General features: G+C 38.1%; 7 protein-coding genes across 7 annotated transcripts in view; 2 read left to right on the top strand and 5 right to left on the bottom strand.

The window, feature by feature from the left end:
- The window catches only part of LOC6643383 (myosin light chain kinase, smooth muscle), a 46,056-nt gene extending 43,807 nt beyond the window's left edge, over positions 1-2,249 (bottom strand). The window contains exons 1-2 of the mRNA XM_047009730.1: positions 2,162-2,249; positions 520-703 (exon numbers count right to left, since the gene is read on the bottom strand). Coding sequence (XP_046865686.1) covers positions 520-703; positions 2,162-2,234 — 257 coding nt within the window. The 5' untranslated portion in view covers positions 2,235-2,249. The remainder of the gene's footprint in view (positions 1-519; positions 704-2,161) is intronic.
- A 1,124-nt stretch (positions 2,250-3,373) lies between these two features.
- Positions 3,374-4,668, bottom strand: LOC6643434 (palmitoyltransferase ZDHHC3). The gene is made up of 4 exons (XM_002066092.4): positions 4,213-4,668; positions 3,929-4,150; positions 3,644-3,856; positions 3,374-3,573 (listed from the first exon to the last, which is right to left on the bottom strand). The coding sequence occupies exons 1-4, from the start codon at positions 4,492-4,494 to the stop codon at positions 3,415-3,417; spliced, it is 876 nt and encodes a 291-aa protein (XP_002066128.1). The 5' UTR covers positions 4,495-4,668; the 3' UTR covers positions 3,374-3,414.
- Positions 4,669-4,735: 67 nt separating this feature from the next.
- On the bottom strand, positions 4,736-5,953 carry LOC6643435 (peroxisomal membrane protein 11B). The gene is made up of 3 exons (XM_002066093.4): positions 5,807-5,953; positions 5,498-5,613; positions 4,736-5,430 (listed from the first exon to the last, which is right to left on the bottom strand). The coding sequence occupies exons 1-3, from the start codon at positions 5,860-5,862 to the stop codon at positions 4,877-4,879; spliced, it is 726 nt and encodes a 241-aa protein (XP_002066129.1). The 5' UTR covers positions 5,863-5,953; the 3' UTR covers positions 4,736-4,876.
- Positions 5,954-6,716: 763 nt separating this feature from the next.
- LOC6643436 (protein FAM8A1) lies at positions 6,717-8,173 on the bottom strand. The gene has a single exon (XM_002066094.4). It carries the CDS (start codon positions 7,876-7,878, stop codon positions 6,853-6,855), a length of 1,026 nt encoding a protein of 341 aa, XP_002066130.1. The 5' UTR covers positions 7,879-8,173; the 3' UTR covers positions 6,717-6,852.
- Positions 8,174-9,642: 1,469 nt separating this feature from the next.
- LOC6643410 (stromal membrane-associated protein 1) lies at positions 9,643-11,874 on the bottom strand. The gene is made up of 2 exons (XM_002066095.4): positions 11,383-11,874; positions 9,643-11,214 (listed from the first exon to the last, which is right to left on the bottom strand). The coding sequence occupies exons 1-2, from the start codon at positions 11,504-11,506 to the stop codon at positions 9,737-9,739; spliced, it is 1,602 nt and encodes a 533-aa protein (XP_002066131.1). The 5' UTR covers positions 11,507-11,874; the 3' UTR covers positions 9,643-9,736.
- Positions 11,875-11,921: 47 nt separating this feature from the next.
- On the top strand, positions 11,922-12,654 carry LOC6643411 (transmembrane protein 14 homolog). Its single transcript, XM_002066096.4, has 2 exons — positions 11,922-12,081; positions 12,138-12,654. Exons 1-2 carry the CDS (start codon positions 12,006-12,008, stop codon positions 12,401-12,403), a joined length of 342 nt encoding a protein of 113 aa, XP_002066132.1. The 5' UTR covers positions 11,922-12,005; the 3' UTR covers positions 12,404-12,654.
- Positions 12,655-12,751: 97 nt separating this feature from the next.
- Positions 12,752-15,349, top strand: LOC111518749 (angiopoietin-related protein 7-like). Its single transcript, XM_047009728.1, has 4 exons — positions 12,752-13,252; positions 13,445-13,734; positions 13,798-14,945; positions 15,010-15,349. Exons 2-4 carry the CDS (start codon positions 13,639-13,641, stop codon positions 15,164-15,166), a joined length of 1,401 nt encoding a protein of 466 aa, XP_046865684.1. The 5' UTR covers positions 12,752-13,252; positions 13,445-13,638; the 3' UTR covers positions 15,167-15,349.
- The last annotated feature ends 720 nt before the right edge of the window (positions 15,350-16,069 follow it).

Raw genomic sequence — 16,069 nt, 5'->3', positions numbered from 1 at the left:
GCACGATACGCACTCTCCCGCACTCAAATTGTATATATATATGCGTGCGTGTGTGTGTGTGTGTGTGTGAGTGTATATCTAAAGATATATAGATTGAAAAACGAAAATGCTTGGGCAACGGATATGTTAATGCGCCGATCGACAAAGTGGAACTGGCCGCCAATTCGTGCTCATTTGGCCAGGGCAGCCCATAAGAACTAAATTGAGAAAGATGTTGTCAAGAGTTGACCAAAAAATGTGTGGCGCAGTCGCAGGCAAATATCACTCTCCAAATCTTCATTTATTTCTCTTCTGTCTCTCTATCTCAGCTCTGCTTGCGTCTTGTTCTCTGTCTTCTCTGGCTGGCAAGGCGTGAAGGAGAAATCATATGTTAATGCGCAAAATTTGGCATTTGGCATTATGCAGAGACCAGCCAGACCAACCCCCTTGTTGTGCCCCAATAGCCGGTGAATCATTCTCAAAAGCCAAAAACATTAGTGCTGCACACAGGTACACGATAATTAATGGCCTCTGACTTACCATTCGAATTTGAAGGGCAGCAATTCCGTTTCATCCTCCTCATCGCAATCGATTTTGACAAATAATGTTGCACGCTCGTTGGGTATGCAGCGGATTAGGGAACTGGAATTCTCGCTAAAGGTGATGCGGGGCGGCGGTCTATTTCGTGTTAGTGATGATGATTCTATGTTCTGGCCAGGAGGTTCTGTAAACAATAATTACATGAAACGGATATAAATCAACTGTCAGTATTTCGCTTTATTCTTCTAACTAAATGAATACTAATAAATATTTGCAAAACAAAAATGTTTAAATATTCGAAAAATTATTCATGTGACTACGACTATCTAAACATCTACACATATTTATACCGGCAACATCGTTGTCTATAATCAAAATTGCTAAAACTGCTCGATTTATTGTTACCCTAGAAAGTCAAATGAAGGCATCAAATAATGTTAACATATTTGGTTTTAAGTTTTGCCGAGTTTTTTTTATTAAAATGTTTTTGTGAAGTTATTTAAATTCCCAAAACAAAAACAAAACTCTTAAACGTATTCATCAAATTTTTATCACTAAATAGTGATCTAAAATATTTTTATTTAAATGTTCAGATTGCATTAACTTCTAAAATTATCCATCTAAATCAGAAATTTCTTTAAATAATTTGTACAAAATAAGAAAAACCACTGCCATATTCATGATGAATTACGATATATGTATATATCTTATTTTTTAAAGTTGGTTAAATTTTCAAAAGGGACTTGTTGAATTTTGTATACTCCATATAATAAACAAGTAACTCTTTATTAATCGAGAAATTTGCTAAACGTTCAGAAGAAACATATGGAAATTCTTCAATTAAATAAATTTTTAAAACGAATAATAAACTTCCTGTTTTAAGTACTTAATTAATTTGATTGTCATCGTTAAATCAGGTAATTTATTATGCTTACTTTTGGCATTTTACATAAAAGTTTCCTTTCTAGTACCTAAATTATCAATACTAAAGAAATACTAAGAAAAGGAAAACTGGATAATATCAAAAACTAATTATTGACTTTCGAATAATGACATGTTACAGCATTATATGCTTTTGTATTATAAAGAATTATCTCAGATTAAAGACTAGGCGGTATTTAATTTTAATTGAATAGTTTAATATAATAGTTTTCAGGTGCCAATACGCTCTCTTTTATGGTATAACGACACAAGGGTATCGCAAAAGTATGCACTAAAAATAGTTCCAAATATTATTCATAAACGCAGACAAAAACTATATTCAATTCGACCATGTCGAAGTTTTCTACATGAACGACTATAATCAAATGTGAAGCAAAGAAAAAGCATCCCGATCTCGAGTTGGCAAACCCCCTTCGGCGGCCTCCCTATATAATATGTACAATTCGACAATCTGACAAGCATTTTCCAAGATACAATAATGAAAATTTTTTGCTTTTTTCAAACAAAAAAAATTACGTAACCGCACTAGAGTCCGGATAGACAAGATCCGGACATGGACCACGTAGACGTGGCTGTAGACAGAGCCCGTACGATGGTCATAAAAATACACACACACACACAACCAAAAAGAAAAATTCTATTGTCTGTGTTGAAAGGGGCGGGCTGGGGGTAAAACGGGAGAAAACGGGGAACAACTTACCTACTGCGACGTCTGCCTCAACAGCGGCAACTGCCTCTGCTGCTGCAGCTTCTGCTGGTGGCGATCTTTCCATGTTCAGGTCTCACTATATAATTAGCCAAAACAGGGCCACCTTAACATGGGGCAAGCAAACACGCACACACACACTGGCACTTAAGCACACACAGATGCACAGAGGCAGCACCTTCTTCTTTTTCTATTAGAAAAATTGGGTGAAAAAGTTTTCAGGACTTTTTCGCTCACTCTATATAGGGGATTGCTTTTCAATATTTCTTTGTAGGATTAGGGCGCAATACGGCAAACAAATTGTTAAATATTTCTTTTCTTATTTTTTTTTTTAATGCGGCATTAACTGAAAACGGATTTTTATATTTAGAAATCGGCGGCGGCGGCGGCGCACACAAAAACACATAAATACAATTTTTCTTTTATTCTTTTCGAAAATTTTCCGTTTTTCTCGAAAAAATTTAACTGAAATTGATAGAAGAAAAATTTCCTGTATTTTCTTTTTGTTGGAATTGCTTGGATGGCGATTAATATGAAATTATTTAATTAAAATTGAAAATGCACCGCAATACACACACTCAAACTCTCGCACATTCACCACGAAATCTCACATAATTGACACCGAAATAATAAAAAAAAAACCACACACTTTTTTCATTTGCCTGCTTTTCTATATATAAATACTATATACAACCGAACTAGCAAACTCGCGCGCGCACCACGTCCAGCAGACACCTCCTGGATCTCCGATCGTTGTTCTCAGACTAAACTCATAGAGCAGATACACGGATAATTTTGGCCTCGACTGAGAGAGAGTGAGAGAAAGTGCCAAAGTTGTGCTGCTGCCAAACAGATGATGACCGAGAGTACCAAAAATCCAAAGAGTTTTGAGGAATATTAATATATATGTGTATATGATCTGATCTCTGCTCATCTTTGTGATTTTTTATATGGGGAAAATGCATTTGTTGTTTGCTTTGTGTTGTTCTATTTGCTTATAACTTTATTGAAATTTTTGTTTTGTTTTTCTTTTTGTTCATAGAATTTCAGTTATTGCATTAAGTAATAAAAATAAATACAGTTTATAGTTTAAGTAAAGAAATTCTTAAGTTATAAAAAGCACATACACACACACAGACTTATACATACAAACGCATACAAAAGGGAGTGGGGTGATTATATGGGGCAACAACTTGTTGTTGTTTGTACGTTTTAATATTGTTCGTTTTTATTTAAGCCAAGATACTTCAAACCGAATAGAAATGTGTGCTAAACTTTGTGCGACAAGTTGGCTTCGTGAACGGTGAGAACCAAGCCAAAGAGAAACGTCCAAATACCGATTGTATGCTCTTAAGACGCGACTTCTTGGCCCAACGGGCTTCCTCTTTCTTTAATTGTTCGATTCCCTGAAAAAGGAAGAAAAAGAAAAAAACACAATTTAATGCTAGTTAATGACCAATTGGCTACCGTCCTTACAGTTTGATCATTGAAAATGGCTGTTAGTTGAGTGGCCAGCATTATAATAGTGAAAATGCCAAACATTAGACCCTCAAAGGTGAGAAATAGCAAGAGAAATATGGTGGCCGGCGGTGAGTACGGAGAGCAGGTGCGCCAATCGTTCTTAACGCATTCGGCGAACTGTGTTAGAACCAAGAAGAGTGTATGCAGCGAAATGGAGGCAATGTAAAACTGTAAAAGAGAAAGTCCATAAGAGAAATGAAAAGAGAGAGTGCGAATTATGTGTGATTTGTTTCTACTAACCGTGAAGAGTACAAAATACTTTTGATTATTCTCGCCCACACAATTGTTAACCCATGGGCAATGATGGTCCATTTTGCGTATGCAACGCTGACACACCGAGCAATGATGGGCCCGATCTGGCTTAATGCTACAACATTTAGGGCATTTGTAAAACATTTGACCCTCACGATAGCCCATTTGTTCAATCATCTCTTTGGTGGCATTACCCCGAGGAACAGCTCCCTGAAATGCGAAGAAAAATTACATTTATCTCTGGTTACATTTTGCTATCGTCGAGGGCTTACCGGATCCGAGAGCATGGTGCGTATGTGGGAGGCAAAGGCCAAAAAGGCCAAGGCCTGAAATATAATCATATTGATCGTACTGAATACCGTATAATTGCTGGGCATCAGTATCAAACGCATGACCACGAATTCGGCAAACAATATGAGAAGCCATGTCATGATAACACAGAATATGCCGCATATGTCCTTGACACACCAGGCCCGATGGCCACAACAATTCTTGAAATTATGCTGATCCACGGTGCCACCGCCGGCCAGTGCCGAATATGTGTAATTATTCATATTGCAATTCACTGCTGCTCCGCTCCAAGTTGGCTATAATGACACATTGAAATGATGGACTTCAATTACCAGATAAGCGCCACCAACTACCAGTGAAAACAACAAAAAAGTTCTCGGCCAATTGATAAAAAAAGGGAACATAAAATAAACCAAAGTATTTGCCATTCACCTAAAAGCGAATGCAAATCAGCTGTTGCCATGCCATTCATCTGGAAACGCTTAGAGATGGAACATTTTTAAATACAAATGGTTTAAAATCGTTTATTTATGCACTTTTACAACTTAATAGACTTATTGTTAAATTAAGACAACAGGAATACACACACACATTTAGTACATATTTACAACAAACAGAATTATATCAGGTCACATATAAAATACACTATGCAGGTGTCAGCTTGGCCGTGGGCTCTAACATGGCCCATAGACCAGCCACTGACGAAATGGCTCCTAGGACACCAATTGTCCTTGGTGTGAGACTAGTGTAGCCCAGAGCTGTCAACGGTATAAAGAAGTCGCATAAGTTCTTCAATGTATCCACAGCAACAGCCTTGTGTCCTTGCAAAATGATATACGAATGCAGAGCCAAGCGTTTGAAATCCGCCGGAGAGTTTAGACTGCAGGGAATTTGGCAACGAGTGATGCCACTCTTAACACCAGCCTTGTGCAAGTCGAGGACTCTGACAATCTCATAGAAATCGCGGCATAAATTCATAATGATCGAGAAAAGCCAATACTTGTTGGCCATGTTGGACCATCGCTTGGCATCGACTGTTGTAAGGCCAGTCCTGGCCAGCCATAGGAAATGATCGGCGAAAAGGAACAACGATTGCGACAGCTTGCCCAGTGTCAAGGTAACGCGTATAGTTAGATCCGGATAATGAAGAGTACGTAATGAAGCATAAAACACATCCAGACATTTGCCAAATCGTAGCACTATGGGATTAGAGGTGCATTAGATTAGATAAATTTTCTAAATATAGTTTTAAGACTTTTGACTCACATTTACGGAATGTACTGAGGATATACTCAACAGTTTTGAAATTGTCTACCAAGGCGGGTGTGGAATTGGTGGACTCCAAACTGTCCCAAAGTGCACGCGAGGCATACTGTATAAGCCTGCGAGACGAGTGCAAGGATATAGTGATACAATTAAAATCATCTTGTAAGCAAACAGGAGTCTGTTAATATTTACTAAATTTCTCATTATATCATATTTATTAAGGGATTTGAATTGGGCCAGTTTTTCAATCTTGCCGCCCATTTGGAAAATCGTGAATGGAGACAAACATTCAATGAAATGTCCACTCACCTTGCAATTTTGTCCCTTCCTGCTGCCTGATTATTAAGCTGCACCCACTTGTCCATGTTGTTTCAGTTTAAACAAAAATAAAGTCCACAATAACAAGATGAAAGTCCATTTGGGTTTAATTCCAACAAGCCGCAATTTATTTTACGCCGTTGCGTAAATCGCAATTGAGATGGCCCTCGATTGGAGATGGCACTCAGTTAGGGATGGCCACTCAATTGTTTTTTTTTTCTTGAAAACCTTCAACTTTTAGTTTCGCTGTCAAAAACTTTTTGTTTCTACAAATGACTGATTTTGATGCAAGTAATCTGTCGATTATGTCTATGCTGAAATGGTTTTCCCATTTCATGCAAAGGAAACGGCTTTAGTAGCCCAGCATTAAAAGCTATAAATAGTGAATAAAGTGCAACAACATGCCGAAATTGCTATATTCGGTTCAAAATGTGTGATTTTACGGTTGACAACTGTCCGGAGGAAGGAAGGCTGAAACCATTCAAAACGATGAATTAAAGGTATTGTTGCATTAGGATCGTTACCAAGAAGTGATTAGATTACCCGCGAATCTATCGATGTATCTTAGCAATTACATGCGGTGGGAATGATCCGGAATCCGTAAAACCCTTCCTCAAATTGGAAGTTTTACTCCACCCGCCGAATTCGCCAGATATTCCCCCAATGTACTGTTCATGGACTGTATGTCCAGTTTGGTTCTTATGTCCCTTTTTTGATTTTTTTTTTTCCTTTGGGCTAACTTCCATCCAATTGAAAATCTATTATGTCTTGCATAATTTCATTATTCCTCTCTTAAGGTTTACAATTCCCCCAGTTGAATGCTATCTAAGCCCAAATGAATCTTAAGAAGTCGAAGATCTTCTGCGAGGGGAATCTGTCACCATTTCTTAAGAAATTTAAATCATTTGAGAATCTCAGGTGTATTTACTATCTTATTTTACTTTACAAGACCGACATCAATATATAACGATATAAATTTAGTTTTATCTGTAACAGAAACTTAAAATTCTTGTACACAATTTGGCTGCTACACTCGACTAGCGCATTCTGGCCTGCGGCGGTAGTAGGTTCCTATATATGGCATTGGAATTGGTCTCCACCACAATAGTCTTCGTTATCATGTCATACGCGGTCCGATTATTCTTGAAGAAAACCATCACAATGCAAATGGGGAAAAGCAGCGTCATCACAAGATTTTTGGCCAGAGCCCGCATAAAGGCTCTAATTAGGCCGGGAGTCTCCGCCGGAAAGAGCAGGGCCCGAATCGGTTCGCGAGGATGAACCACAAATTGTGGCGCATTCTGAAACGGTAATACAGCTTCGGCATAATGAATCCGAATCTTCATCAGCGATTTGCCTGGAGTGGCGCCATTGTAAAACACAGTCCATATAGCCTCATAAACGCAGACAATCAATTTAGTCAGTAGCTCGATGATCAATAGATTCGATGACAGCGACAAAAAGTCCATGGAGATGTCAAAGAAACTAAAGAATATATCCTCCTCGTCCAGGGTGCGTCGCATGACATCCTTGTCAAAATCAATGTCAAAGAAATTAACAATGCCAAAGGTCACAATGATTTTCAGCACGAACAACATGAGCATATCGATGGCCTCGGCCACCGCCCGTTTCCAGAATGGAGCCAGCACATATTCGTAGCCTCCATATGTCTCGATGATCTGCTCTTGTTCGTGTTCATCTGGCACTCGAAGTCGATTAAAAGCTGGACGTGCGGCTGGAACTAGCCCGGGGGCAGCAGCCGGAGCTGCAGCTGCCCCTGGACCTGGTACAGCTGTTCGTGATATCCGAAAAGGGCCAGCTGTTGGTATGGCCGTCGTTCCTGGGCCAGCAATTGGCGTTTGGAATAACTGTGGATAGTTGGCCATTAGGTAATATGGAAACATGGCCGTTGCATTTTGTGCTATGGCCGCCTGTTTGGCCCATTCCGCAAGTGATGCGAAATATGCTTCCTTCGTTGACATCTCGGATTGAATTGGTTTTCCATCTTCGTTCGCTCCTTTTGACTTCTCGTCATGTGGTGGATTTTCATTTGGTTCGCCCATTTTTCTCAAACGACAATTTGGAATGGGTGAATTTCTGAAGTATTTGGATAGGCTTTTATTTATTGTTTTTGGTTGACGTGTTATAAAGGTGTCTGGGGGGTGGTCAGGGTAGGCGGTGTGTGTGTTTAATAAACACAATAAGTAAGAAATTGCAACATAGATTTCAGAGTTGATTTGGTCAAACGCGTCTCCATGGGAATGGCGACTATGTGAGCGGGTGTTTAGGAAAATTCAAAATGTAGTCAAACGAACAGATGGTCAGGTTTCCTAAATATTTGCCTACTAGTTTATGTGTTTGTTTAATTGAAAATTGAAGCTATCGGGTTAAGCTGATTACGCTTCTTTGTTCTCTGTCTATTGGACTTGGATGGAAAATTGAGGGAATACAAAGAATATTGCTTAATAAAGCAACACTTACTTACATATATAAAAACTATATTAAGAAAATCCACTTATATTTTTAAGTTCTGATTATTTTTACAAATGTTGCTTTATACAAGTTTAGTTTCTTGTATTTCCCCAGTTTTCCTATTTAAATAAATCTCACTTTATGGCAGCTACTTACATAGAAATTATTTAAGAAACAAATCACTTTTTGCGATGGTAAATCGTTATTGAATATCGAAAATCAATAGGTTTTATTTCAATAATTTGATCCCTATGTACAAATTGAACTAAATTTACATTATATAGAGAACGTAATGCTGTTTACGCTAAAATAAACAGATGATATTTTAGGAGGGAAATTGGTCTTAAGTATCGAAAATCAACTATGTTTTAATACCAATTAGTTAAATAATAGATAGCAAACTCCCCAACTTGCCCTAAATCCGCCTCTGTTTGCTGGTTATTTCAATATGCTACAAGAAGATAACAAGGTTTATTAATACCTCATACCACACATATTACATCGAAAAATAATGATACGAAAGGTAATTTGGGGTATATTCAAATATATGATCAATTGTTAGTAAGTAGGGATTTATGGCCCTTAAAAAAGTATTCTTTAAAACAAGACTAGATTAGATAATGTACCTTAACATCTTAATCTCTATTGACAATTGTTTGATCAAATAAAATAAAATGAAATATACGTAGTTATTGAATCGTGCTACTTCTCGTGAAAGCAACGACATTTCATTAGATAAAGGCAAAAGGCCTTAACTTTATCATCCTCACTATCAATGCCAATCTAGATTATATGTTCTTGGGACATCTTGGGGTATCCAAAATCATTACCTTTCTCTAACAATTACAAACAGTTTAACCTTAACTCTGATCAGAGAGGGAGAAAAAGAGATTTCATTTCAATATTACACAAGTTTACTTTATTATTTTGTTTAAAAAACCAATACATAAATTCTCAATTCGCTCAAAGAAGTACGCTTGCCAAAAATCTCTTTGTGGACGAATTACGTATATGCATAAGATGTATGTTAATGTGTTTATATGTAAATCTAGCTAAATTGTTGCTGCTCATGAACAAAAATCTTCATTATCATCATCATTATTTCCATATGATTTTTAATATTATTAATTAATTGGAATAAATAAGCACGGGCCAACACACTCATTTTGCACGTTGCTTGGAAATCGAATTACGTACGTGTATACATAAGTATGTCAATATTGAATCTGAGATGAACTAAATTGAATTGGCGGCAAGTAGTTACAGGGAAATCAATTACATGTACATAAATATGTATGTTTTTTGTTTTGCATGTACTGTATTAACCAATCAACCAATATGCACATATATATATGTATATGTATATATAAATTGAATTTACTTATGTCTTAAACAATTACACAAAGGAATATTGTTGTTGGTGGCCAGAAGCAATAGCCTCTGGGTTGTTTATTGCCAGACATTACCGATATTTAAGTTGCCGAATTGTTGATTCAGATTTGATGTCATTGATGAGGGGATCGAACCATTGGGATTCATTCCGCCAAGGTTAGAAGCAGCTGCCGCACTTCCGCCACTTGCCATTGGTTGCAGCAGATTCATCCCAAGGCCAGCCAATTGCGGATGGAGCTGCTGCTGCTGCTGTTGTTGTTGCTGCGGAGACCAATTCATGCCACCACTAATCAAGCTCTGGTTAGTCTGCATAAGATTCGCTGCTGTTCCTTGTACTGGCAGGGTATTGTATGGACTGCCGACAACAGCTCCGCCTGCAGCCGGGAAACCCACTCCCATGCCCATGGAAGCATTACTAAAGGCATTGGGAGCTGCCATAACTGGCGCATTGTACATGCTAACTGAATTGGGCGGCGTCATGAACTGATGCGGCATCTGTTGTTGCTGCTGCTGCTGGGGCACATAGCCACCGGGTGCCATGCCCGTGAAGCTACCGAAACTCATTTGTGGATTGTGGCCAGTCGGTGCATTGCCATAGAGGGCCAGAATGCTATCCTTAGAGAGCTTGCCGGCCTGATCTTTCTCACCAGTGCCACCGCACAGTGAACCCTGATTGAAGAAGTCCTGCTCCTCCTGAGCCAACGAACTGGGCTTGATGGCTTGATTAGTACTGGACGAGGGTGACGCTAAGGCGTTGGCAATAGCTTCTCCCGCATTGCCATTAATTTGCTCACATGTGCCGGCGCTGAGGAAACTGGTGAAACTTTCGTTATGTAGATCTTGGCTGGCAGAACCACTGCCATTCCCACTGCCAGCCAAGGGCTTTGTGGGAGACGACAGACCCAGGAGATCGCTTTCAATGGCAACGGCACTGGAATTGTTGCTACTAGGATTTCGTAGATTAGTCTTTGGACTGCAACCTGCTCCGCCGCCCCCAACTTGATGAGGTTTCGGCTTGGGCAATGGTGCAGGCAGTGGTGTATGCTTGGCAGTGGATGTTGTCGTACTGCCGCTATTTGTAGCTGAAGAACGTTTATCACCGCCCGTTGAACCCAGTGCACTGATGCCTCCGCCTCCGCCTCCACCACTACCACCACCACCCAAGCCGCCGGTGGCCTTCTTTTTGCGTTTCTGTCGCTCCAATTCCTCATCGATTTCCTTGCCCCAATCGACTTTCGGTGGCGAAGGTGGCACCCATTCGCGAGCCAAATACTTTTTATGCTCATACTTGGCACGTATAAAATTCTCCAGAGCCGTATCTGTCTGCGGGCGACGGAAACCATCCGGCAATTGTGCCTCATAGACGGCACGAGCACGCGAATTGCCCATTTGCTGCAATGAGATGACCTGTTCCGGTGTCCATGTATCCAAATTCACTGATTTTACTCGTGAAATATGAACACCGAGATTCCGATGGATACCAGCACACCGAATGCATAGGAACATGCCAAGATTCCACGAAGCCCATCGTGGACCTACAGAGACAGAAAGAGAAATCATTCAGATGAAATGGTGAATCATGGTGTATCCCAGTATCATTTCAACAGTTTCTGTTTTATTCTGTATATCAATCTCATTATTTGTGGGTGTACGTCAGCAGATTTCGCCTTATCTAGCCTTCTCTTTTCCGACTAGCCACTTACCCTTCGCATCGCAATCCACGCAATATTTGTTATCCTCATCGCGCAGCATTTGGGTAAGAAGAGTTTGACATTTCTCCTGGATCATACGCTGGCGTTGGCTTTGGTTTGCATTCGAGGTGCTCATCTTGTTTGCCTCTCCCTCTCGTCTCTCTCTCCACTCCACTCCTCACCTAAAAAAAACCACTAACAAACACTCCTCGCTCACCTAAAACCTGGCGTGTGTGTGTATTTGTTTGGAGTTGCAGTGTAGAACCAATTGAATCTGCTTCTATCTGATGCGACGTGGCGTTGGATAGGGGCCTACAACAAATCGAAGATAACCACGAGATGCTAATATTGAGTTTTTTAAAATTTTTGTAATTTTCCTGTAATCTAGAGCTGGAGAAACATCGATGGCTACAGCGATTATATCGATTACAGTGTAATCTCCAACAATTTACAATTTTTCGGGGCGAATTCACACGAACAACAGCGCGGCGAATTCAGAAACACGAGTAGAGTCTTGTATATCGATATATTTATCTAATCGTCACGAGCCCATCACCCATCCAGTAGCTAATCTTGCCTTTGTGTTTACATTTAATTTATAAACTTTAAAAAATATAAAACTTATTGACAATAAAATGCCTGTTGACTGGTTGGGATACGTCTACGCTGCCACAGTTGCCGCTGGCGGCATCATGGGCTATGCCAAAGCTGGTAAATTTAATTAACACAATTATTGTGCAACATATTATTTCACAATTTTCGTAAAGGGTCCGTTCCTTCTTTGGGGGCCGGTTTGGCTTTTGGAGCTCTGCTTGGCTACGGCGCTCATCTTAACTCCCAGGATCCGCCACGTCCACTTCTTCAGTTGGGAACTTCTTTATTTTTAGCTGGTATGATGGGTGCCCGATGGAATCGATCTGGAAAACTAATGCCTGCCGGTTTTGTTTGTGTGCTCTCTGTGGCGGCTTTGGTGCGGAATTTGGTCACATATAATCGTTACTTGCCCCTGCCCACAGGCACTAAGGGCGCCTAAATATTTACATGCCAGGAAACAAAGATTTGATGCTCAACTTGCCTGGATATTTTTATTTAAACTGATACCTTAATCTGCTCTTAATTTGTTTTATTTTTCTTCTCTATTTTGAAGCGAACAATTTTTTATATGTGATGGGTAAATACTTAAATAAAACTATGTCACTTTTTTAGTTATTAGCGATAAGATAACATAGAAAGTTGACTACTTTCAAAAAGTTAGTATAATGCTGACTGAAATGTTTTCATGAAGTTGACCTGTTTCTTATCAAATAACATAATTAAATGATTAAAAGCAATGGCAGTCGAAATTGTAATCAATGTTATATAGAGAAATGTGATGGTATATGGAGAAAATTTCTCTGATATAATGAAGTGCACAGCAAATGATCACGTTTAGTCTTTCTCGAAAAGAAATTGAACAATTGATTTTGCCCAAACTAGAGAAAAGTGAACGTTTCAGCAAAGATTTACTCCCATTCCACTTCCAATATCAATTTAAAAAGACATTTGAGTCTCTCCGAGTCAGATGAAGTCGATGGGCGTCCTCTTTTTTTTGCGTCGCATCAAATATCCTATAATCTAATTGATTTTTGAGTCAGTTACTAAAACAAATTCTACCAAAATTACAATTTCAAAATTAGAATGTACTCTATTTTGTCCGCGTCCCCAGAAAGTGGCAGTGTACGCCCCTCGAATCCGATCCCCGGTGCAGTCAACCAAATGTTCCTGCATCTTGCCGACTGAGTGCACGTTCGCCTGATAGCACAACAGGAACACGCAGACTCGACGAATCCTATGAAGAGAGATCAGATTCGGATGAAGTTGATTGTTCGTTATTTTCTGAATGGTATAAAAATTATTATTGATGAATTGCAAAAAATTTTATTTTCTTTGATTTATCTTACATATTAAATATTATTCTGCTTCCGAAAATCGTGTAAGTGATTTCGGAAATGCCCATATATATATATATATATATATATGTATACATAAGAGATAAGATAATTTAACATTTTCGTACACAACCTTATCGTTTTAGTCAATAGATTTTGGACTAAGAAAAGAATAAATTCTTATCGCGACAAACGACAATACAATCCGAAAAATATATTATTCAATGCATATTTCAAAATTAAATCATTGCTCTCAGAGACATAATCTCACTCGCAAGTGTAAAGTAAATTAAACATTGACAAATTTATTATTGGCATATATTCTGGATTACTTTTTAAAATGAGAAGGAAATTCCTCCCACTTGTTGGCCTCTTCCTTGTTCTTGGTTTCCAGCATGTAATCTCAGAATCTCTTCTCCTAATGGATGATCATTGGGTAAGTGGACAAGTGAATAGTTCAAAGTGAAGTTTAATCTAATTAATAAATCTGTTTACATAGGAGTGTGGATTCTCCAGTGACGAGGAAGATTTGTGTGCCTCATATTGCCATAGGTCCATGAAACTCGGTCTAGCTTATATGATTGAGTTGAAGGAAAAAATCAAAATACTCGAAGAGCTTCATTCAGAAAATGAAAATAGTCAGCTGAGCAAAACAGTTGAGAATTTGCAAAGTAAAATTGATCAACAGAATATACAAATAGCTAATATTAACGAATTCATCACAAACTCAGTCAGGCAGAAAGAGGTGGAAGGGAAAGCCAAATCTCAAACTGAGATAGACAATTTGAAGAGACAAGTAGAACAATTAAAAGAGAGTTTAAGAAATGTTCAACGTCAAGCAGCAAAAGATAAGGAAGAAAGCTTAGCTCAACAAAATAGAGAAATAGAGAATCTAAACGAGAAATTAGCTACCCAAAAATCAGATTTAGATGAAGCAATTAAAGACCTCGAGTCGAAAAAGAAGGAATTCGAAGAATATCAGACTAAGGAAAATAATTCCAACAGCAAAATTGGAGAATTAAATTCTAATATTTCATCCTTACATAAAAAATTAGAAGAATCTGAAACGCAGTTGACTGATTCGAATCATTTACTTGAAAAACAACTACACCAAACTAAGGAATATTTAATCAAGTGTCGAAAGAGAATACCAACTGCTTGCAAAGGCATCTCTTCGGGAATTCATGAAGTTGAAATTACCCGGATTGTTCCGACTTCTGTTCTCTGCGAGGGAGATATAGAAGGTGGTGGGTGGATAGTCATTCATAAACGATTTAATGGCAGTGTAGACTTTAATAGAACTTGGACTGAGTATCGTAATGGGTTCGGTAACAAGAAAGGAGAATTTTTTATTGGTCTGGAGAATTTGCATCGTATTACCAATTCCCAAACCTATGAACTTTATGTCCAATTGGAATTTCATAATGGAACTTTCCAATTTGCTGGTTATGAAAGTTTTAGAATTGGCAACGAAACTACGAAATATAAGTTGGAGTCGTTGGGAGAATTTAGAGGAACAGCTTATAATGCTATGAAGATCAATTTAAATAATGCATTTACCAGTGTTGATCAAGATAATGATCAACGGGAAGGTTTTAATTGTGCTCTAAGGTATGGAGCCTGGTGGCATAAACATTGTAGTTTGATGTAAGTAATCAATTTAATTATACAAGAATGATCAATTGTCAAATATTTTGTTTATCTTAATTAGCCACCTCAACGGAAAATATTTCAATAGAGAAGTCGAGGATTATTCAAGTATGAGCTGGTATAACTGGATTTCTCTCAAATCTTTCCAGATGCTCATCCGACCAAAACAAAGATGGACTTCATCTCAAAATCAAGGAAAATCTAAAATCTTAATCTAAACTATGCAACCATAAAAAAATTGATATTTCAGCAACAAAACAAATAATTTTCAAACAAAACTTCTGGACGGATCCAATCCTGAGTGGACAATTTCCCTTTTCTGTTTTGTCTCTTTGTTAGATGACAATCTCTGTCTTTCTAAAAGAATATTTACTGTAGTTCAAATGCAAATATAATCTTTCTTTTTGGAATTTCCTATAATGATATATAAATAAAAAAAAATCAATCAAAACGAAATTGCGACATCTATTTTATTAACAAGATAATATAAAACACGTTCTATTCAATTTCCCTAACAGTATACAAATATGTCCTAACCAAGGAATGAATTGTGTAAGTATAACCTAAATTAATTGTAGCCAGAGAACCTGACTTACGATAATTCAATCATGCTGAAGTTTCAATTTCTTATATTCTGTGATCCCTTGGCAAAAGTGCAAAACTTGTTGTGTCGAAAGAAAAGAAAGAAAGAACATGACGAGGTGAGTTTATAAAGTTAGTGTGTCTGCCCATCTGTCAGTCTGTCTGGATTAACATGCAAACTCTATATCCCGTAAAAGATATAATGCTGAAATTGAAGCAACTTTAAAATTTATTCCTTACATTTCCGCCTTTAAGTCTAAACAGACGGCAATACAAATAGAATGAAATTATGTTTTTATCTTATTTTGATCAGAAAATCTAAATAATAAAAAAACCAAACTAAAAAATATTAAATGGAGTGTCAGAAAAGATTACCAAAAACTGGTTGTAAAGGCCTCTCATCGGCAATTCATAAAATCAAAATACCTGGACCTGCGAGGGAGATATTCCCAAACCTATGAACTTTACGTGCAGTTGGTATATCACAGGGGAACTCTCTGATTTAATAGTTGTTTTAGAATTGGCAACGAAACTACGAA

Source organism: Drosophila willistoni (assembly GCF_018902025.1).
Source record: "Drosophila willistoni isolate 14030-0811.24 chromosome 2L unlocalized genomic scaffold, UCI_dwil_1.1 Seg168, whole genome shotgun sequence".
Lineage (NCBI taxonomy): Eukaryota > Metazoa > Arthropoda > Insecta > Diptera > Drosophilidae > Drosophila > Drosophila willistoni.
Note: the sequence above shows the minus strand (reverse complement) of the source record. Positions and strands in the feature narration are given on the sequence as shown.

Coding starts and splice junctions, on each gene's coding strand:
- LOC6643434 (XM_002066092.4), bottom strand. CDS start 4,494: ATGAATAATTACACATATTCGGCACTGGCCGGCGGTGGCACCGTGGAT. Junction 4,151..4,212: donor GCACCATGCTCTCGGATCCG/GTAAGCCCTCGA, acceptor TTCGCATTTCAG/GGAGCTGTTCCTCGGGGTAA. Junction 3,574..3,643: donor CCATTTTCAATGATCAAACT/GTAAGGACGGTA, acceptor TTCCTTTTTCAG/GGAATCGAACAATTAAAGAA.
- LOC6643435 (XM_002066093.4), bottom strand. CDS start 5,862: ATGGACAAGTGGGTGCAGCTTAATAATCAGGCAGCAGGAAGGGACAAA. Junction 5,614..5,806: donor GGAAGGGACAAAATTGCAAG/GTGAGTGGACAT, acceptor CTCGTCTCGCAG/GCTTATACAGTATGCCTCGC. Junction 5,431..5,497: donor CCTCAGTACATTCCGTAAAT/GTGAGTCAAAAG, acceptor CTAATCCCATAG/TGCTACGATTTGGCAAATGT.
- LOC6643436 (XM_002066094.4), bottom strand. CDS start 7,878: ATGGGCGAACCAAATGAAAATCCACCACATGACGAGAAGTCAAAAGGA.
- LOC6643410 (XM_002066095.4), bottom strand. CDS start 11,506: ATGAGCACCTCGAATGCAAACCAAAGCCAACGCCAGCGTATGATCCAG. Junction 11,215..11,382: donor CGTGGATTGCGATGCGAAGG/GTAAGTGGCTAG, acceptor CTGTCTCTGTAG/GTCCACGATGGGCTTCGTGG.
- LOC6643411 (XM_002066096.4), top strand. CDS start 12,006: ATGCCTGTTGACTGGTTGGGATACGTCTACGCTGCCACAGTTGCCGCT. Junction 12,082..12,137: donor CATGGGCTATGCCAAAGCTG/GTAAATTTAATT, acceptor ATTTTCGTAAAG/GGTCCGTTCCTTCTTTGGGG.
- LOC111518749 (XM_047009728.1), top strand. CDS start 13,639: ATGAGAAGGAAATTCCTCCCACTTGTTGGCCTCTTCCTTGTTCTTGGT. Junction 13,735..13,797: donor TCCTAATGGATGATCATTGG/GTAAGTGGACAA, acceptor CTGTTTACATAG/GAGTGTGGATTCTCCAGTGA. Junction 14,946..15,009: donor CATAAACATTGTAGTTTGAT/GTAAGTAATCAA, acceptor TATCTTAATTAG/CCACCTCAACGGAAAATATT.